Genomic DNA, 15853 nt, shown 5'->3' with positions numbered 1-15853 from the left:
ATTGTGGATTAAGGCCAAACACTCTACTTTGGTTTCATCTGGCCAAAGGACGTTGCTTCAGAAGTTTGTGGTTTGTTCAGATGCAGCCGTGCCAACCTAAGCTGTTCTGCTTGGTTCCTTTTAGAGAAAAGAGCGTTTGTCCTGCAACCCTTCCAAAAAAAGTCATACTTTCCTTTTGAACAATAATGGCCCGATCTGAGTGCGTTTGCTCTCAGCAAGATTGGCAACTGTCTAGAATGTTTTGCAGTTGCCAATCTAGCTCACTGTGCTCAGTGATGGCCTTATAACCCTTTCCAGACTGATACACAGCCTCTTTTAATCATTCGTAATATCTTTCCGCCTTGGCATTGTGCTTCCACACAAACAAACAGCCAAAAGCCCTGCTTTTAGAGTTGCTCGCACTTACTGTGTGATGCTGATGTATTAATTACAAGCACTTGATCAGCATCACCTGGCTGCTACTTACACTCTTAATTCCTATGGAAGCGTTAAAAGGGTGTGTTTAGCCTTTCACACACTATTTCTGCATTTTGCCTTAGTTTTCGTTGACACAGCGTATGCTCATATTTGTAGTTCTTCGCGGTTGTATTTATCTGATTTTTTCACATGACTGTATGTAGCTGTATTTACCTTTTCTCTGAAAATTTTCCCCTTTTCTGCATTGGAATTATTATTATTATTACTGTCTATTATTACCGTGTCGTAGATGTAACAAAATCACAAGAGCAAATTTTTCAATTAAATTTATAAGACACTCATTAAAAAGATTCTTATGTATAAAAATGTAAAAGTCCCACACAGTTTCATTCATTCATTATGTATTTATCAGCTACCATCTGCTGCTTCCATTCAAAGCAGTTCATCATATTTATATCCTCTCAAAAGCAAAATCATTATCTTTGAAGAAACTAGAAACTCCATCTGCTGTCAGTGCTGAGTAACGAATCTCAGCTGTAATGATCTTTTGCGAGTCTGCAGCTGGAATCCAAAACTTGCTTCCACAGGTGAGATGACTGTAATTTCAGCACATCAGCACTGTGGATTTTCTGGTGCTTTCCGCAGGTCTGCGCTGTCACCTGGTTACACCGACTGTCAGGTTATTAAACCAACAGCTGATTGGGCTTTTTCTCAGGCCTCGAAAGTGCTCCAGTATGAAAGACAAACCCTTTCTCAAGAGCCCATTTCCTCTTTTCCAGTGATCTCGATTCCTCTTTTAAAATTGTAATCAAATAAATAAGGTGGTACACAATAATATGTCTGTATGTCTGTTTAGAAATGCCTATACAAATGCAACAAACAGACGCATCTCGTTTCTTGTGTTGCTGAAACTGTAAACATGAACATTTATCCATGATTTGTTGTCTTGTTTATCATCTTAACCTGCACTTACCACTAGGAGGCACACTATAGCAACACAAGGTGGTTGCTACCCTACATATAAGTCAAATGAAAGGCTGTTCTCTCACACATGAAAAGAAAAGAAAAAGCTGAAATCATTTAAATGTGCAGTCGGGCTCTATGTTGGCCAGCCAGCCAGTTCTCATGTAAACCATGTGAAAGCTAGTCATAACTTCCTGTTTTCACAAACAACCATAAAATAAGCTGAGACAAGACGCACTCTTACACACATGCACACACACATACACACACATATAAACATACTCCTGCTGACCCAAACCAGGCCCAAATGAGTGCTGCCAGTTCCTCTCATGTGGTCTCTCTGTGACGCTAGCTGGTCTGACTGCTAGATTAGTTTCTCCTCACAGCTGCTTGCCATCCCCAGGCCTGATGAAAGGCTGCCTGTCTGTCAACACAGGGACAAAGGCACAGAGGCCTTGCCACATGTGTAATTAGCATTGCTTCACAAAGATTATAGATCATCTTGTGGAGATAAATGAAGCCTTGGTTGTGTTTTGTCAATCTCCCCCCCCCTAAAATAGGAAAGTTGACCAAGAGTAACCACAGAATGCAGGATGGCAGCCATCCATGAAAAAAAGTTAGATGCAAAACATATTTAATTTCGATCAAAATAGTCTTTCAGTAATTCATTGCAATAGATTTGATTTATATGTACATTTTTTGTTTGTTTGTTTTTTGCAAAGCTGCATACATATGGCAGGGCTATAAATTAACAGTTCATTGAAACTCCTGTGTGCGCTTCGCTGTTAATGGCACCACTCGACTTCACAAAATCCACACAATAAATCAATTGACAGCATATTCATTCGTCTTTGAGAAACAGATGAAATATATACAAGCACTGATCACATCTGAAACTTCTGAAATACACACAAACAATCTGCCTCGTAAAATCTTTTTTTTTTTTTTTTTTTTTTTTTTAAAACAAAACCATTATTATTAACAAACATCTGACTTTTCTTCATTAAGGCCTGGGCATTAAAATCGAATAAAAGAAATCACTAATAGAATAGCTTATCAAATGCATAGCATTTTGTTTCGAAGACAAAAACTGCACTTGTGTTGCAGTAGGGAGAAAATAAAGTCTACAAACAAGCATCGTACCAAAACTGGACGTGTCTCTTAAAAAATAAACAGATCCTGCAGGCAAGAAAGAAGAATTCACTCATTGATATGTTTAAAATTCTGTCCAGCCAGATCTTATTGTGGCTTGCATATTCAAAGTTCTATGATACAACAACTAAAACGCATGTTCCACACGGTGGATATTCCGTTACGCAAGTATCAAAATCATCCAGACTTACAAAAGTTAAAAACTAAGAGCTTACAGATGTTACAAGTAATCAATAGAAATGTGTGGGACATTAAATATTTTGTAACTTCTTTGTATCGAGACCAAGCTGTAAGTTCCATGCAACGATAAAAATATTATGCACCTGCAGTATGAACTCTACTTCCACATCCATTTCACAACAAAATTCCCCATCACTGTCTGGAATGGAGGGAGTTTCCATCTGAAAAGGCCTGCAGCTTTTCTTCTTTTTTTTTCCTGGGAATAGATTCCCGTGGCAAGATTCAGTGACTAATGTCTGAAATAGGCCAGGTTATAGCTGGTTCATTAGTAAGACAACTGTGGAGACACAGAGTCAGATTCCCGAAAGACTGATCTCCCAGTTATCTGACTGATCACTTTAAAATGACTTTACACCATCCTTTCCTTGTTTTTATCTGGAAAACAGACATGACAAGACACATTTGTTTTTCATTATTACTATAACTTATTTGATGTACACCTCTTAGCCATAACACTAAACCCACCATTCTGCCAAACAAAAAAACAAAAAAACAAAAACCTCTGCTGTGCATGCACATGAGCCCACTGAGGGTGTCCTGTGGTGTCTGGCCAGTGGGTCCTTTGGGTCCTGTGCGCCTCTGCAGATCAGGCTTGTTCTTGCTAACTCAGCAGATGTTTGATTGGACTGCCAAGTTGTCGAGCAGTTTTTCTGTTGTGACAGGACACTCTGTCCCGTTGGAGAGAATTCTGTTGTCAGGGGATGCCGTTGCCATGGAGGGATGTGACTGATCTTTAACGATGTTTAGGTGGGTGGTATGAGTCAATGGAAGAGGACCCAAGATTTCCCAGCAGAACATTGCATTGTAACAATATAATCAACATGATTCATTTCAGCTGACAGCAGTTTTAATGTTGTGGCTGATTGGTGTAATCAAAAGATAACATAAGCACCCGGACTATGGCGATGATCTCTGAAGTGACATAAAACATAAAGCAAAGCCACCGTCCGCTTTTCACTTTCCCAGTGATTGCTCCTCCATTGCTTCCTGGACTGGCAGTGTTTCATCTTGCAAAGTACAGTGGGAAATGTAGTCCCCTTGTGATCTCAAGCTGGTCTGAAAAAACGGAGCAGTCTCAGTGGCTTCTTCCTGGACAGGGTTGCCGAAGCCATCATCCCGCTCCACCTCGTCGCTGCCGTGAGACGTCTGGCTGACGCAGACAACAATGACGTCACCGCTAAAGTTCATCACTTGACCGCTGGAGATGAAGGTGGTGTTGTGGTTCCCAGACACCTGACCTAAATAGAAAAGTAACACAGAGGAGGCGTAAATGGTTAGGAGGCTATTTATAGACGATGTCTGAGAAAATCTTTAGTTTCACGTGAAAATCATAAACACTGTATCCCCAGACTGGTATAGAAAATGCCGATGCAATAACAGCCTATTGTGAAATTCAACGAGATGTGTTGCTATAATTGTAGGGTTGTGTAGGACTTTCATTTTTCCTGTACAAACAGGCTTCCAGAGCCCTATTTCATGACACAAGTGAAGAAGGAACTAACTGTTGGCTAACCTCATGTGACAAATGGACAGTGGGTGTAATGACTTTGCAGGATGACCACAAAAAGGCAACGGCTACAGAGACCGCCATATCATATCCTTCTCGACATAGCTCCGTCAGTATCCAGCACTTCTAACTAAGTGAAACTCAAGACCACTAAAGAGAAGCAATTTGTCACAGGTTTTGGGGTTTTAAGGATTCAACTGAACAATTTTTTTTTTAAATGTGCCGCTCCATCCACGAACATCTCAGTGTCTAATCTCCATCCTACAGTTGCTTTCCTGCCAAACACAAACTTGCATCAACACCCTTTGTGCCAGTGCCTGTATATTGTTCACCTACAGAGTTAAACCAGCAGGTGAATTAGGAAATAAACAGTTTTGTAAATCGCATTACACCGCATCAAACCTCTGGTTCCTATTTTCTCCAGCCTCCTGTCTGACTTTCCAGGCGACAGAAGAGGCCAAACCTCCATGACTCACAGCTTATGTTCCATCTGTTCACACATATGCACACGCACACACATACAGTAAATGTAAGAAAATGCACTAACAGGCATTTTCACACCTACACATACACGTATGCGCTCAAAAGCACATGCAGCCAAAGGCAAACGCTACCACAGACTCTCAAAATGTGTGTGTCTCTGTTTCCGTATCCAATCGCATTTCCCGGAATACCAGTCTGAGAGGGCAAGCTTGAAAATATGCCATTTCACCACAGCTCTGAAAACAATGCTCTGAGGAATCTGCTTGGGTCTTCTGTTTATCCTCTCTCAGTACCACGTTGATCTTTTTGGATACCCAAAAACTGCGCTGACAGGGGTAAAACTGACTTGTGCATATTCTCTATCAGAATCTGCCAATTTTTCATGGATAGGTGTCAGCTTAAGTCTTTGATTGTCAGACTAAATGTGGGTCATTAGCCCTATTGAGCTGACGCTCAACAAAGGCAGCCCCAAAATTGCCCTGAGCCGGTCAGTAGCTAATAAATAAAACTAATGTGCACTGGGACGGCTACTGTGGGTGAGACAAGGGAAACCTCTGAACCTTGCCTAACCTTTAAATAGTATAGGCGGGAAGTCCTTGTAACAATTTTCATTACTGCATGATGGGAAACCGTGTTCACTTCAAGCCAGCAGATGTGTAATTAAAGTAACCAGTCATCAGTGAGAGTCAAAAAAAAAAAAAAAAGGCTTCACAAGTTGGTGTGTGTGTGTTTTTGTTGGGTTTGCGAGGTTATAAAAGCATTACTCAAGCTGAGCACATCTTGGTTCAATTAAAGCTGCGGTCACTTTGCGCAACCCTATGGAACTCTGGGTAAACAGGAGTTTCGTACTGTAGATGGCATACTCGACACTGGTGCACACATACACAAAGAGCAGTGTTTGTTAAGAGTGCGGTTCTGGTGGCTCACTAGCACATCACACACACACACACATATCTTTTTCCTGCTCCCTGTGTGGCCCCGCCAAAATCCAGGCTCAGATTATCAATACTGGCTTTAATAAAAGCTATTTCTTGGAAACAATCACACAAACGCCATATTTTTACGCTGAGACCAATCCTCTGTCTATTCTGTGTTCGGCTAATAACGTTTGAGCTCGAGCTGACCACTGTCTCTATCAGACTGCTCAGATATTACTGCTTTTATAACTAACCATAACCACTAGGAGCTCGAGGCACAGAGAATAAATGTTTCCCGTAGATTTTTCTCTTTGGCACAACCATAAGGTCTGTGTGAGAACAATGCATGCTCAACCCCGTGACTGTAAAACTTTCCATTAAAACCAATCTAAATTTCATTCTGTTATTCTTGGTGGCTAGTCCCACCTATGCTGTGGAAAGAGAACACTGCTATGTGGTGTATCCAATCATGTATGGGTATGACCCTGTGGCAACACAATGGCGACTGCCTACACAAACAGCGAACACAGAAATCCACCTGGCAAACACAACTGTGGTCCTGCAAACTTTGTAATGAGCCATTATCCCCATAACGCACAACCACTGTGTTTTTAGTTTTTATTGACGCTGCTGAGCGGTCACAGCAAAAAATAGCCAGGAAATAGCCAGCTCCAAATCAGCTTTTCATTACCCCAAGAGGAGTAAAAATAGATTTGTGACTGTGCGACTCAACTGCTTGGGGAAAAAAAGTATATAATATAATATAATAGAATAGAATAGAATAGAATAGAATAGACAAAAGTGTACATTAATTTTAAAAGCCATAATTCTGTCCTGTCAACACTTGATGATTACTATTAAGTTACTATTATTACTTAATATTTTACCTCCCCCACTAGTTTGGAGCTAGTACCTTATCACTTCTTTTTTTCCTTATCATTAACATTTTTTTGGGGCTTCTTATATGATCAGTTTTTGAAATTTCATGTACCTGAGGTAAGATTTGGATCAGCCAGCTGACTCTGAAGGCTCTCCGGTGAGCACTCCAATTCTGACTCCTGTGATGAGAGCTTGTTGTCTCTGCTGTCCCCACAGGGAACTCCCTGGTCTTGCTCTGGGGCTGTGGTCTCAGGGGGCTTGTCCATGTAGAGATCTCCAACAGATGGGGATGGCAACAAGGGGGTGACCGAGGTCATCGCAGAGGTCGTGCTGTGTTCTGTTGATGTGGAGTCTGTGCTCATCAGTCTGTACAACCCCTCCCATTTTGTTGGCGATCTCTCTTTCAGGTGAAATTTGAACTCCGGCGACATCTGGGACAATGGCAGGTAGAGTTCAGGAAGTGGACTGGTTGACTGGACGGCGGTGGAGGTGTGGAGGAGAGGAGGAGAAAGAGAAACAAGCGGTGCGACACCCGACTGACTCGTGGACACTTTCTTGAGATTTCCATCTTTAGCCTCTTTCCCACTTCCACCTCCATCCCTCTCTCCATCTAGCCCTCCACATGAACACGATCCCGGTGTTCCAGGGCTGACAGCCTGGCTACAGTCCTCATTCTCCCCTACTTCCAGGGGCTCGTGGACAGGAATGACACACATGCAAGAACCTGTCAAAAGCCGGGACACGCTCACAACCTCTTCTTCTTCCGACACCTCTTCTGGTTCTCCAGATCTTTTGCTCTGATCCTCCATTGGTGTTTTCCTCTCAGTCCCTCCTTCCTCTGTCATCTCTTTTATGAAGGGCAGAGAGACCTTTGCATCAGGAACAGAGATGGGCAAGGTGCACGAGGGGTTGTCAGTGGGGCTGGAGGGTGCTTGGTCGATAAGTTTGGTCACCTCACATGGCGTGCATTTTGAGGCACCAGAACCACCTCCTATTCCTCCTCCTGCTCCGCTGTGGTAAAGAGGAGCCAGTGTCTCCTAGAGTGAAGAAAACGATAAAAGAAGAGTTGTAAATTATTGCAAGTATGCACGTAAGATGATGTTAGATATATACAGGCTCTTTGCTTCAATGGAAAAAAAATTGTCACAAACAATAGAAAAAGTAGATGAAACAGCTTGCAACAAGTTTAGTTTCTATATGTATTCGGTTTTGTTTGAAGTTTTTTTATTCTGACAGAAATTCCACCTTACCTGTTGTATCCGGGTCCTCTTCAGATTCTGGACACAGGATCGCAGATTTACTGAGAAATGAAACAACAAGATGTAAGTACTGAAAAAAAATGCAGGAAAAAAAATGACAGTATTTATGAAAGTTCACGTTTTTGTGCCAACGTCTACATGTATGTGAAAGCAGTCGTACAGGCAGAAGAGAAAGTTTCATAGAGGATTTCGACCTACCAGAGAGTAACTTCATTTTGTCCTTGTAGCAGAAGAGAAGCAGAATGAGGGGACACAGAATGATAATGATTGACAGGACTGAAACCATCACCCAGAAGGACATAGGAATGACCGGGTCACCTGTAAGACAGACAATTATTGAGCTTGCTTTTAGTCTACTGTTTTTTCCCTCTCCACATTTAGTGTGACATTTAAGCCTCCAATTAACAGAAACGATTTTGTCATATGGAAAAATATGACATTGTATATGTCCGTGTCTTTCCAAACTCACGTGGTCCACACCCTGCATCGGCTTCAGCACTGCCTTGCTTGATCTCCTTGCTGCCATCAGCCTTGCAACTGGGAAAGAGGAAGAAGAAGAGGAATATTTAGACAATGAGAATGTAGTTAGTTTTTTTGTTTTTTTAGTTCTCCCTTCTACTCCACATTTTCCTACCAACGTGCTCAACTCGCAGTTCTGCAAAGATAACACCAGAAAGGCAGATGGATAGAGAGGAAAACAAAATTCTTTCTCTCTCCACCGTCATCATCATCGCCGATGATCTGTCAGGTCTGGCTGGCAGTGGAAGCTGATGTCTGCTCCAGCCAGGGTTCCAGAGGAAGTGGTGAATATATTACTCATAACCACTGCTGGCTGCCGGTAGGGACGGCTGCCCAACTGCATTTTCCCTTCACAATATGTCAAAAGATTCCAGGCTAAAAACACGTGTGTGCACGTGTGTGTAAGCGCTTACTTTGTCCACGGTTTGCACGGTTCGTCATCGTCCTTATCAGAGAAGAATCCTTTTGGACACGGCTCACACACCTTCCTCTGATCTATAATTAACAACACAAATCGTAATCTCGGATTTACAACTCGTTTGTAGGGACTTGTTATAAATGGGGGATGTTCTGTGTTGTGGACTATTCTCACCATGCTTTGTCTCAAGTCCCTGTCCGGGTCGGCAGGTGGGTATCTTCTCACAGTACTCACAGTTGATGGGGTAACACTGGAAGCCTTCAACACAGCGACATGGCTCCTCTTCTATCGAGTTTTCATTATTTCTCATAAAACCCAATCCTGTAGATTTAAAAGAAAAAGACAAAAGGTACAAATGAAGTGAATGATTAAGTGTGTTAAATGCAAATTCCCACTCCACAGCTCAATACAAAGGAAAAATAATTCCATGATCTGAGCATTCTTGGCTACCACAACCCCGTTTGTATGAATATGGAGGTGTTGTGTAAAGAGTAAACAAAAAACTGAAGTGAAAATCATTTATTTGATTGAAAATAGCACACAAATAATGTATAAAAGTATGGAAAAGGTGGAAAATGTATTTATTGTGTTTCAAAAAACATTTGGAGAGGAGGGCAAGGAGATGTCTGTACACAAGCTTGTAAAAAAACAAAAAACAAAGGAGTCAGTGGATGGGCTCAGGAGCACTTCCAAACATCACTGTCAGTAAACACAGGAGAGGGTGATATCTACAAAGGCCATATTAAAGTTGAATGATAAAAGTTTTTGCCCTTTTTGGAGGAAGGCCTTCATTATTTCAGCAGGACAAACGACATGGGGGGGAAAAAATCTGACCTACTGAAAATATCTGACCCATTATTAAACGAGGCAAACAAAGACCTTAACTGCTGAACAGCTTAAAACCTTATTGAGAATGAATTTAGCAAAAACGTTCAGATTTTTTTTCACCAATATGCTCCCCGAGTCCCCAAAGACATATGGGGAGTTTTAAAAAGACGAGGCGATCCAACGTGGCAGTAAACCGTCTCAATCTCAACTTTTTAGAAATGGGACGGTGGCAAATGGTCTGCACTTCGTTAATGTTTACACAGCTTCATGATTTTTTGGGAAAGGGGTTGCAAAAGAGAAACTAAAACATTAAAAACATGAATATAAAATTAAATACTGTTGACTGGAGAGTATTCTTTTATGGTGTAGCTGTGACTGTAGAGTATGTTTGGAAAGGTTGTTTGATCTTTGTCATTCAAGTAACCAGAGATTGCCAAATTAATAAGCAAAACGTTTTATAATTAATTAATTATTTTTTTAGAATTGAAATGAACCATATTTGTCACAAGTAAGAAGTGAAAAATGGATTTAAATGTATGGAATTGATAAATAAATGAAGAAGGTACTCACTCGGATCACAAAACTTCTGCTTAAGACAGCGATAGGCATTATTCAAGCTGGGTTGATATTCTCCGTGACTGCATTTACGACATATAGTCTGAGCGGTATCAGTGCAGTCTTTAAACACATAATAGCCTAGTGGCAAAAAGAAAAGACAGTGGGTGTTAGGCAGAGGATTTAAGAACCCAGCATACATAATTACAATAACACAGAAAAGCCTAATTAAATAGAAGAAAACAAAAGAGAAACTGATAAAACTGGAGCTCCCTTCTTCTTTTTAAGCAGTTTAAGTGTGTGTGTGTGTGTGTGTGTGTGTATCCACGCATTTGTGGAAACACACGCACATGTCTGTGCCACTTTAAGCCAAAAAGATCTGCTTTTAAACATCCTTCCTCTTTTACTTTAGAATATTTGTGAATGGAAAGCTATTTTTACTTTATGCTGACTCCACAGAGGAAACCAGATATGCATCCACTATCTGTGTGTGTGTGTGTGTGTGTGTGTGTGTGTGTGTGTGTGTGTGTTAGTTACCTGGTTGACACTTGTTGCAGCATTTGGAGTCTTTTAGGTATTGTGTTTCTTTACATTGAGGTCTGGAATCTGCGTTCTGTAATTAATGAAGACAAAAGATAAGTTTGTAACCGTTAGTAAGAGGTATAATGTTTGAGTCAGGACCAGGATGGTAAAAACATTTTCAAGACGTGCCCAGAAATTCTTTCCATGCTCTCAGAACACCTGAGCGCAGCTCTGAAGCCTCCAGACCAGGAAAAACAAAGTCCACAAGTACACAACAGGGAAGTAACAGGAGTTATAGAATATCCATTCTGGCTGACTTTGAATAATTAATCACTTGCAAATATTCTCCCAGCCATCAGTGCTGTGCTGTAAAATAAAAAAAACCAAAAAACAAATCTTGTGCAGTTGTTACACTAGATTTCTAAAGGCCTTCTGCTCTAAAAAAAACACTATGCAAAGTTTCCTGATGTCACGCAGCTAAACACAGCTCTCGTTAGAAAGCATGGAAACAAACTATGAAACATCTTTGCATCTCTTCACAAACAATAAACGCTTTATTGAAAAGGTTACTTACTGTACTGACCTTCCAGCCGCTCTAAATTAAGGGCTGGAGAAGTCCTGGCCACACTGCTGAATTAGACAGTTTGGCTGTTATAACAGAAATGATGCCAAAACCACAGTGTCTATATATAAATGTAGAAAAATACAACCTATAGGCCTGCTTTGACTCCGACCTTGAATTGACTGCCAACATTTTGCCATTCAGTCTAAGCTTCATCTTCCTTACTACTAAATACTGTAATTTGTACTGTAATTGAATTGCTGGTGTTGCAGAGGTTCAGAAAAGCTTCCCCGAAGTTTTCCTTTGGGAAGCATATTCACAATCTCTTTTTGTTCATTTGATTTTTAATGGAAAAATCCCTGAGCTTACCCCAGCAGTTCAAATATACAATACTGGACTCAACACTGTTTTCACACCCTTCTCATCCTCCCCTGTCTTCTTTCTCACACCTCTGATTAGACTGTGTCAGTCTTTCCAACTTCAGACCACGACAGCGCAGCATGAACACTCTCAAGCTTTTAATTACCTCCACTCAGACTCACACATCAGCCAATCTTTGTTTTATAATCTAACCAGAGGGATAATCATACACAGTGCTCATAGCTCAGACCGCAGCACTAATGGACACCATATGCTGCAGGAGACAGAAGTGACAGAAGTAGGAAAGATTCCCATGCTATTAAAAGGCTTGAGTATAGATAGATAGGTAGATATGGCTTTTAATGTGCACAGCTGGACCAGAGCTCACAGGAAGCCAAAGGAATGCCGGGAATTGTGTTTTTGTTACCGCCACATCTAAACATTGGGTCTGAGTTACGTGAAACAATGTGTTTTGATTCACTAAATATATAATGGATGCAAAAGAAAAACAAGTGACCCACCCTATATGATTATAGGTTAACATAATGGTAAACATAGCACATCCGACCTCAGAGCTAACTTGATGTGCTGCATGTACTCAGATATGAAGTTATAGAATTGCTTGAAAAAGAAGATGTAGGGAAGTGGAAAGTATATGGATGGACAGAGCGGGCAGGACTTGGTGAAGCTTAAGAACAAAGAGGTATTAAGAGTTCCAGCCCTTCAGCGACATGTCACAAGTGCCCCCTAGCTGGTTTCCGAGCTGTTTTGTTTAACTTACAGAAACATTCACCGCCGTGTGTGACCCTATCAAATGCAGAGCGCATTCCATAAGCTTTCAGCGGACAAGGGAATTTGCATAACGGCCACAGCAGCAACAGGCTCAAAGCCAAGAGAAGCACACTGCACCTCATAGGCCTCTAGGGGTTTTACTGGTTCATGATAAGATGCTGTAAAAGCATATTGCACAACAACTGGATCTTTGTATAATGTTTGCACCTGTGATTAGTTTTTTTCTTAACAGCCATAAAAGCAAATCCCCTTAATGCCACCTGCATAAATCAAGACCTGATATCTCATACCTTTGATTATAACTCTTCAAAACAGAAAAAAGAAGGGACTAAGTTGTCTTAAAAATTCATTTACAAGTAACAGAAGAAAAAAACCCCCACAAAGAACGGCTGTTAAATTGGTGGAAATTGGTGACAGTCAATGATGTGTGAATAGAAAAAAAAAATGCATATAATAGAAACACAACCCAAAAATCAAGGAAGAGCAGGTGCTGCAAAAAGTTAAAAGAATATGTGCTAATTGCTTTAATGAAACCTGATCCAGAGCTCATAGGCAGTGCACTGCTTTTTAAACCGGAGGTAGTCATAAATCTGATCTGGTACTTGATGGATGGAACTTGAAGAGGTAAATAATTACTGGTCAAATATTAAATGAAAAAAGTCAGGGAAGAGGCAGCAAGATGTTGCTAATAGATAACAGGACAACACGAGTGCATACAAGCAGGGATGAATGCATGACTGACTTGAAAATCTGGCAAATAAAAAGTTCAGGAGCCTTGTTTGTGGGCAGGCAAGCAATAAACCCAACAAAGCACAGTTCTTCATGATATATTGACTTTTAAGCTCTGAACATCTTGAAGCAATTGTGCATTGCTCAATGTCACAAAGACAGTTTGAAATGAACTCGGAATGTATTGGATGAAGTGGTTGCAAACCAAGAAAAAGAAGGGGAATTCTTTGGGAATAGTGTGAGTCAGTAATGGCAAGACCATGGTGAGAACAAACCAAAGCCAAGGGTTTGCAATGTCACCTTAAACGTAGTTGAAAAATATTCCATCCCTCCTATCCAGACAACTGTCTGTATCACGTGTTTGCTTTCTATTGCCACTGCTGCTGGTAAAACTTTGACTTATTTCATAGACTTTTTGGGGGAAAGGAACAACTATATATTTCTTTTGCGCAATTGCCTCCCTGGATCACTGCATTGACAAGTAAAATGCCCCCACAAGCATTTTCTCTTGCAACACACCTCAGGAAAGAAGAGCGTGCGTTCCAGTCAAAGTTATGCCAATGCTGGCTTACGGTAATGCAGGCACACAAGCAATGATAGATCACTGGTGCCCAACAGTCCCACCACTTCAACCACATCTCATAAACTTCTCCACCTGGACAGCGTTAGCTGGTTGGACTAAACAACGGCGTGGACAACAACATGCCATCGACTATATTCACTCTCCCCTTCAAATTAACTGTGGCAGTGTATCAGCTGCGACATTAGGTCATTTTTAATCTCTGTAAATCTACTTAATAGGGTTTTTTAGTATGTGCTTCTTAGGTATATTACGAACTACGATAAAAAAGGAAACCACAAAAAAAAAAAAAATGTTTGTAAAAGTTGGTCGCGATATACAAAATAGAGATCCTGCTGTGGCCCCTGCACCACCTTTTTAAACCTCTCCTCTGGCTGACCCAATGAGGTTCCTGATGAGCAACTTGGACGTGGAAAGAATACTTGGTGGAGGGAGAAGAACGTCCAGTTGCCAGCGGCTTTTCTGTGGTCAGAGCAGGGGAGAAGTGGCTTCGGCCCAAATACAGCTGTTTCTAGTCAGTGTCTGTGCGTAAAAAAAAAAACACTGTTCCCCAAATTTCCCTCGTCCCTCATCTGACCAGCTCATGCAAATCCTGGTGTGTTGACACATACTCGGGTTTACTGTTACATATCTTTTGCCTAAAACGACTGAACAACTGTTAATCTCAGCACTTTTGCATTAACTTTCTCATTTAAGGGGACCCCGATAACCCAAGGGAAGCAGAAAAACAAGAGACCTACAGGCTTCAAAGGTGACCGTCAACTCATTTGATATCAACCTCTTAGCTAATTAATGGGGTAAATGTTTATCACTAATAGTGGGGAAAACGCGTTTTACCTGTGCGTAAAAGGTGACAAGGACACACGTAATCCAGCCGCGGAAAATCCAGCTTGTAGAAAAGTTTAATCTCATCTCTACTGATTTACAAAGACGACTTCTGAGGCAAACTTTTTTTATTAGCCAATAAACAAAGATCCGATCGCCGGACTCTTTAAATGTCCTCACTGCAAATCAATTCTTCTTGAGTGCGTAAATGTGGTTGAACCTCCAAACATCTCACAGGACATCGCGCCTTCATTCCCGATTAGACAGCTTCAGTTCCCATCTGCCCTCTCCTCTCATCTTCCTTCTGCTTTTCACCCACGCGTAGTGAAGGGAGCTGCAATGCACCAGCTTGTAAAAAATGAGTGACTTACCGAGAGTGGACTCCTCCCACGTCCATACGCAAAGAACGGTTCCACGCCTCCATCGCAGCCCTCCCGATCAAGCCGGAGAAATTATGTGTGTGACATTTAGTGCGCCCGACTATGAACCACCCCTTATTTCTCAGGTGGATAGATTTATTTAAACATGTGCAAACCCAAATCTACATTCAGTGCCGGCAAAAACAGAGTTTGTAGAAGTCTAACGAGCTCGAAAGTCAATATTTGGTATGACCAGCTTTATTCTTCAACACAGCCTGAACTCTCATAGACAAGCCTTCTTCTGACGTCTTTAGGCAATCTTCCGGATTAGTTCTCCAGGCTTCATGAAGGACATTCAGAGCTCTTCTTTGTATGTTGGCTGCCTTTTGTTTCTTTTTCTGCTGCTTCAATGATCCATGACTTTATTGTGTGTTTTTGCTATATGCTTTAACTGCACTTTAACTGCATTGGCAGTATGTCTGTGATCACCATCATGCAGAAAAATGAAGCTATTGCCAAATGGATGTCTTCCACATGGTTTAGCATGGTGGATAAAAACGTGACAGTACTTTTCTGCACTCAAGTCCATCAGTTTTGGCAAGATCCCTAACAGCACCAAATGAAAGGCAGCCCAAAATCATAACAGAACCTCCACCGTGCTTTACAGATGGCTGAAGACACTATTTATTTCAACCAGATGTTTAAAGTTTGTGTTCATCACTCCATAAGATCTGCTTTTGCTTTCCAGTCCAGTTCTTTTATATTTTGTCACATTTCAGCCTTTTCCCCCCACTTTTTCTCTTCATGAAAAAAACGCTTATTGTCATTTACCCTTTCACTAAGACCATGTCTGATTCGATTTTGGCCCATCTGTATCTCTCAGGTCCTGTATTTGATTTTCGCAGGATATTTTTCCTATGTCTTAATAAAATGATTTTCAGATACTGTTCATCTGCTGCCCTGCTACTTGTTCTTATGATCTCCACT

At 41.1% G+C, this 15853-nt stretch overlaps 1 protein-coding gene across 1 annotated transcript; it reads right to left on the bottom strand.

The window, feature by feature from the left end:
* Positions 1-1997: 1997 nt before the first annotated feature.
* Positions 1998-14857, bottom strand: tnfrsf11a (tumor necrosis factor receptor superfamily, member 11a, NFKB activator). Its single transcript, XM_040044316.1, has 10 exons — positions 14520-14857; positions 10675-10750; positions 10153-10278; positions 8929-9075; positions 8750-8831; positions 8287-8354; positions 8016-8135; positions 7809-7858; positions 6671-7595; positions 1998-4010 (listed from the first exon to the last, which is right to left on the bottom strand). Exons 1-10 carry the CDS (start codon positions 14592-14594, stop codon positions 3727-3729), a joined length of 1953 nt encoding a protein of 650 aa, XP_039900250.1. The 5' UTR covers positions 14595-14857; the 3' UTR covers positions 1998-3726.
* Positions 14858-15853: the final 996 nt, after the last annotated feature.

The sequence above is a fragment of the Simochromis diagramma genome, unplaced genomic scaffold, assembly GCF_900408965.1.
Source record: "Simochromis diagramma unplaced genomic scaffold, fSimDia1.1 OVJJ01000602.1, whole genome shotgun sequence".
Taxonomy (NCBI): Eukaryota; Metazoa; Chordata; class Actinopteri; order Cichliformes; family Cichlidae; genus Simochromis; species Simochromis diagramma.
This window is presented reverse-complemented; position numbering and strand designations above follow the sequence as displayed.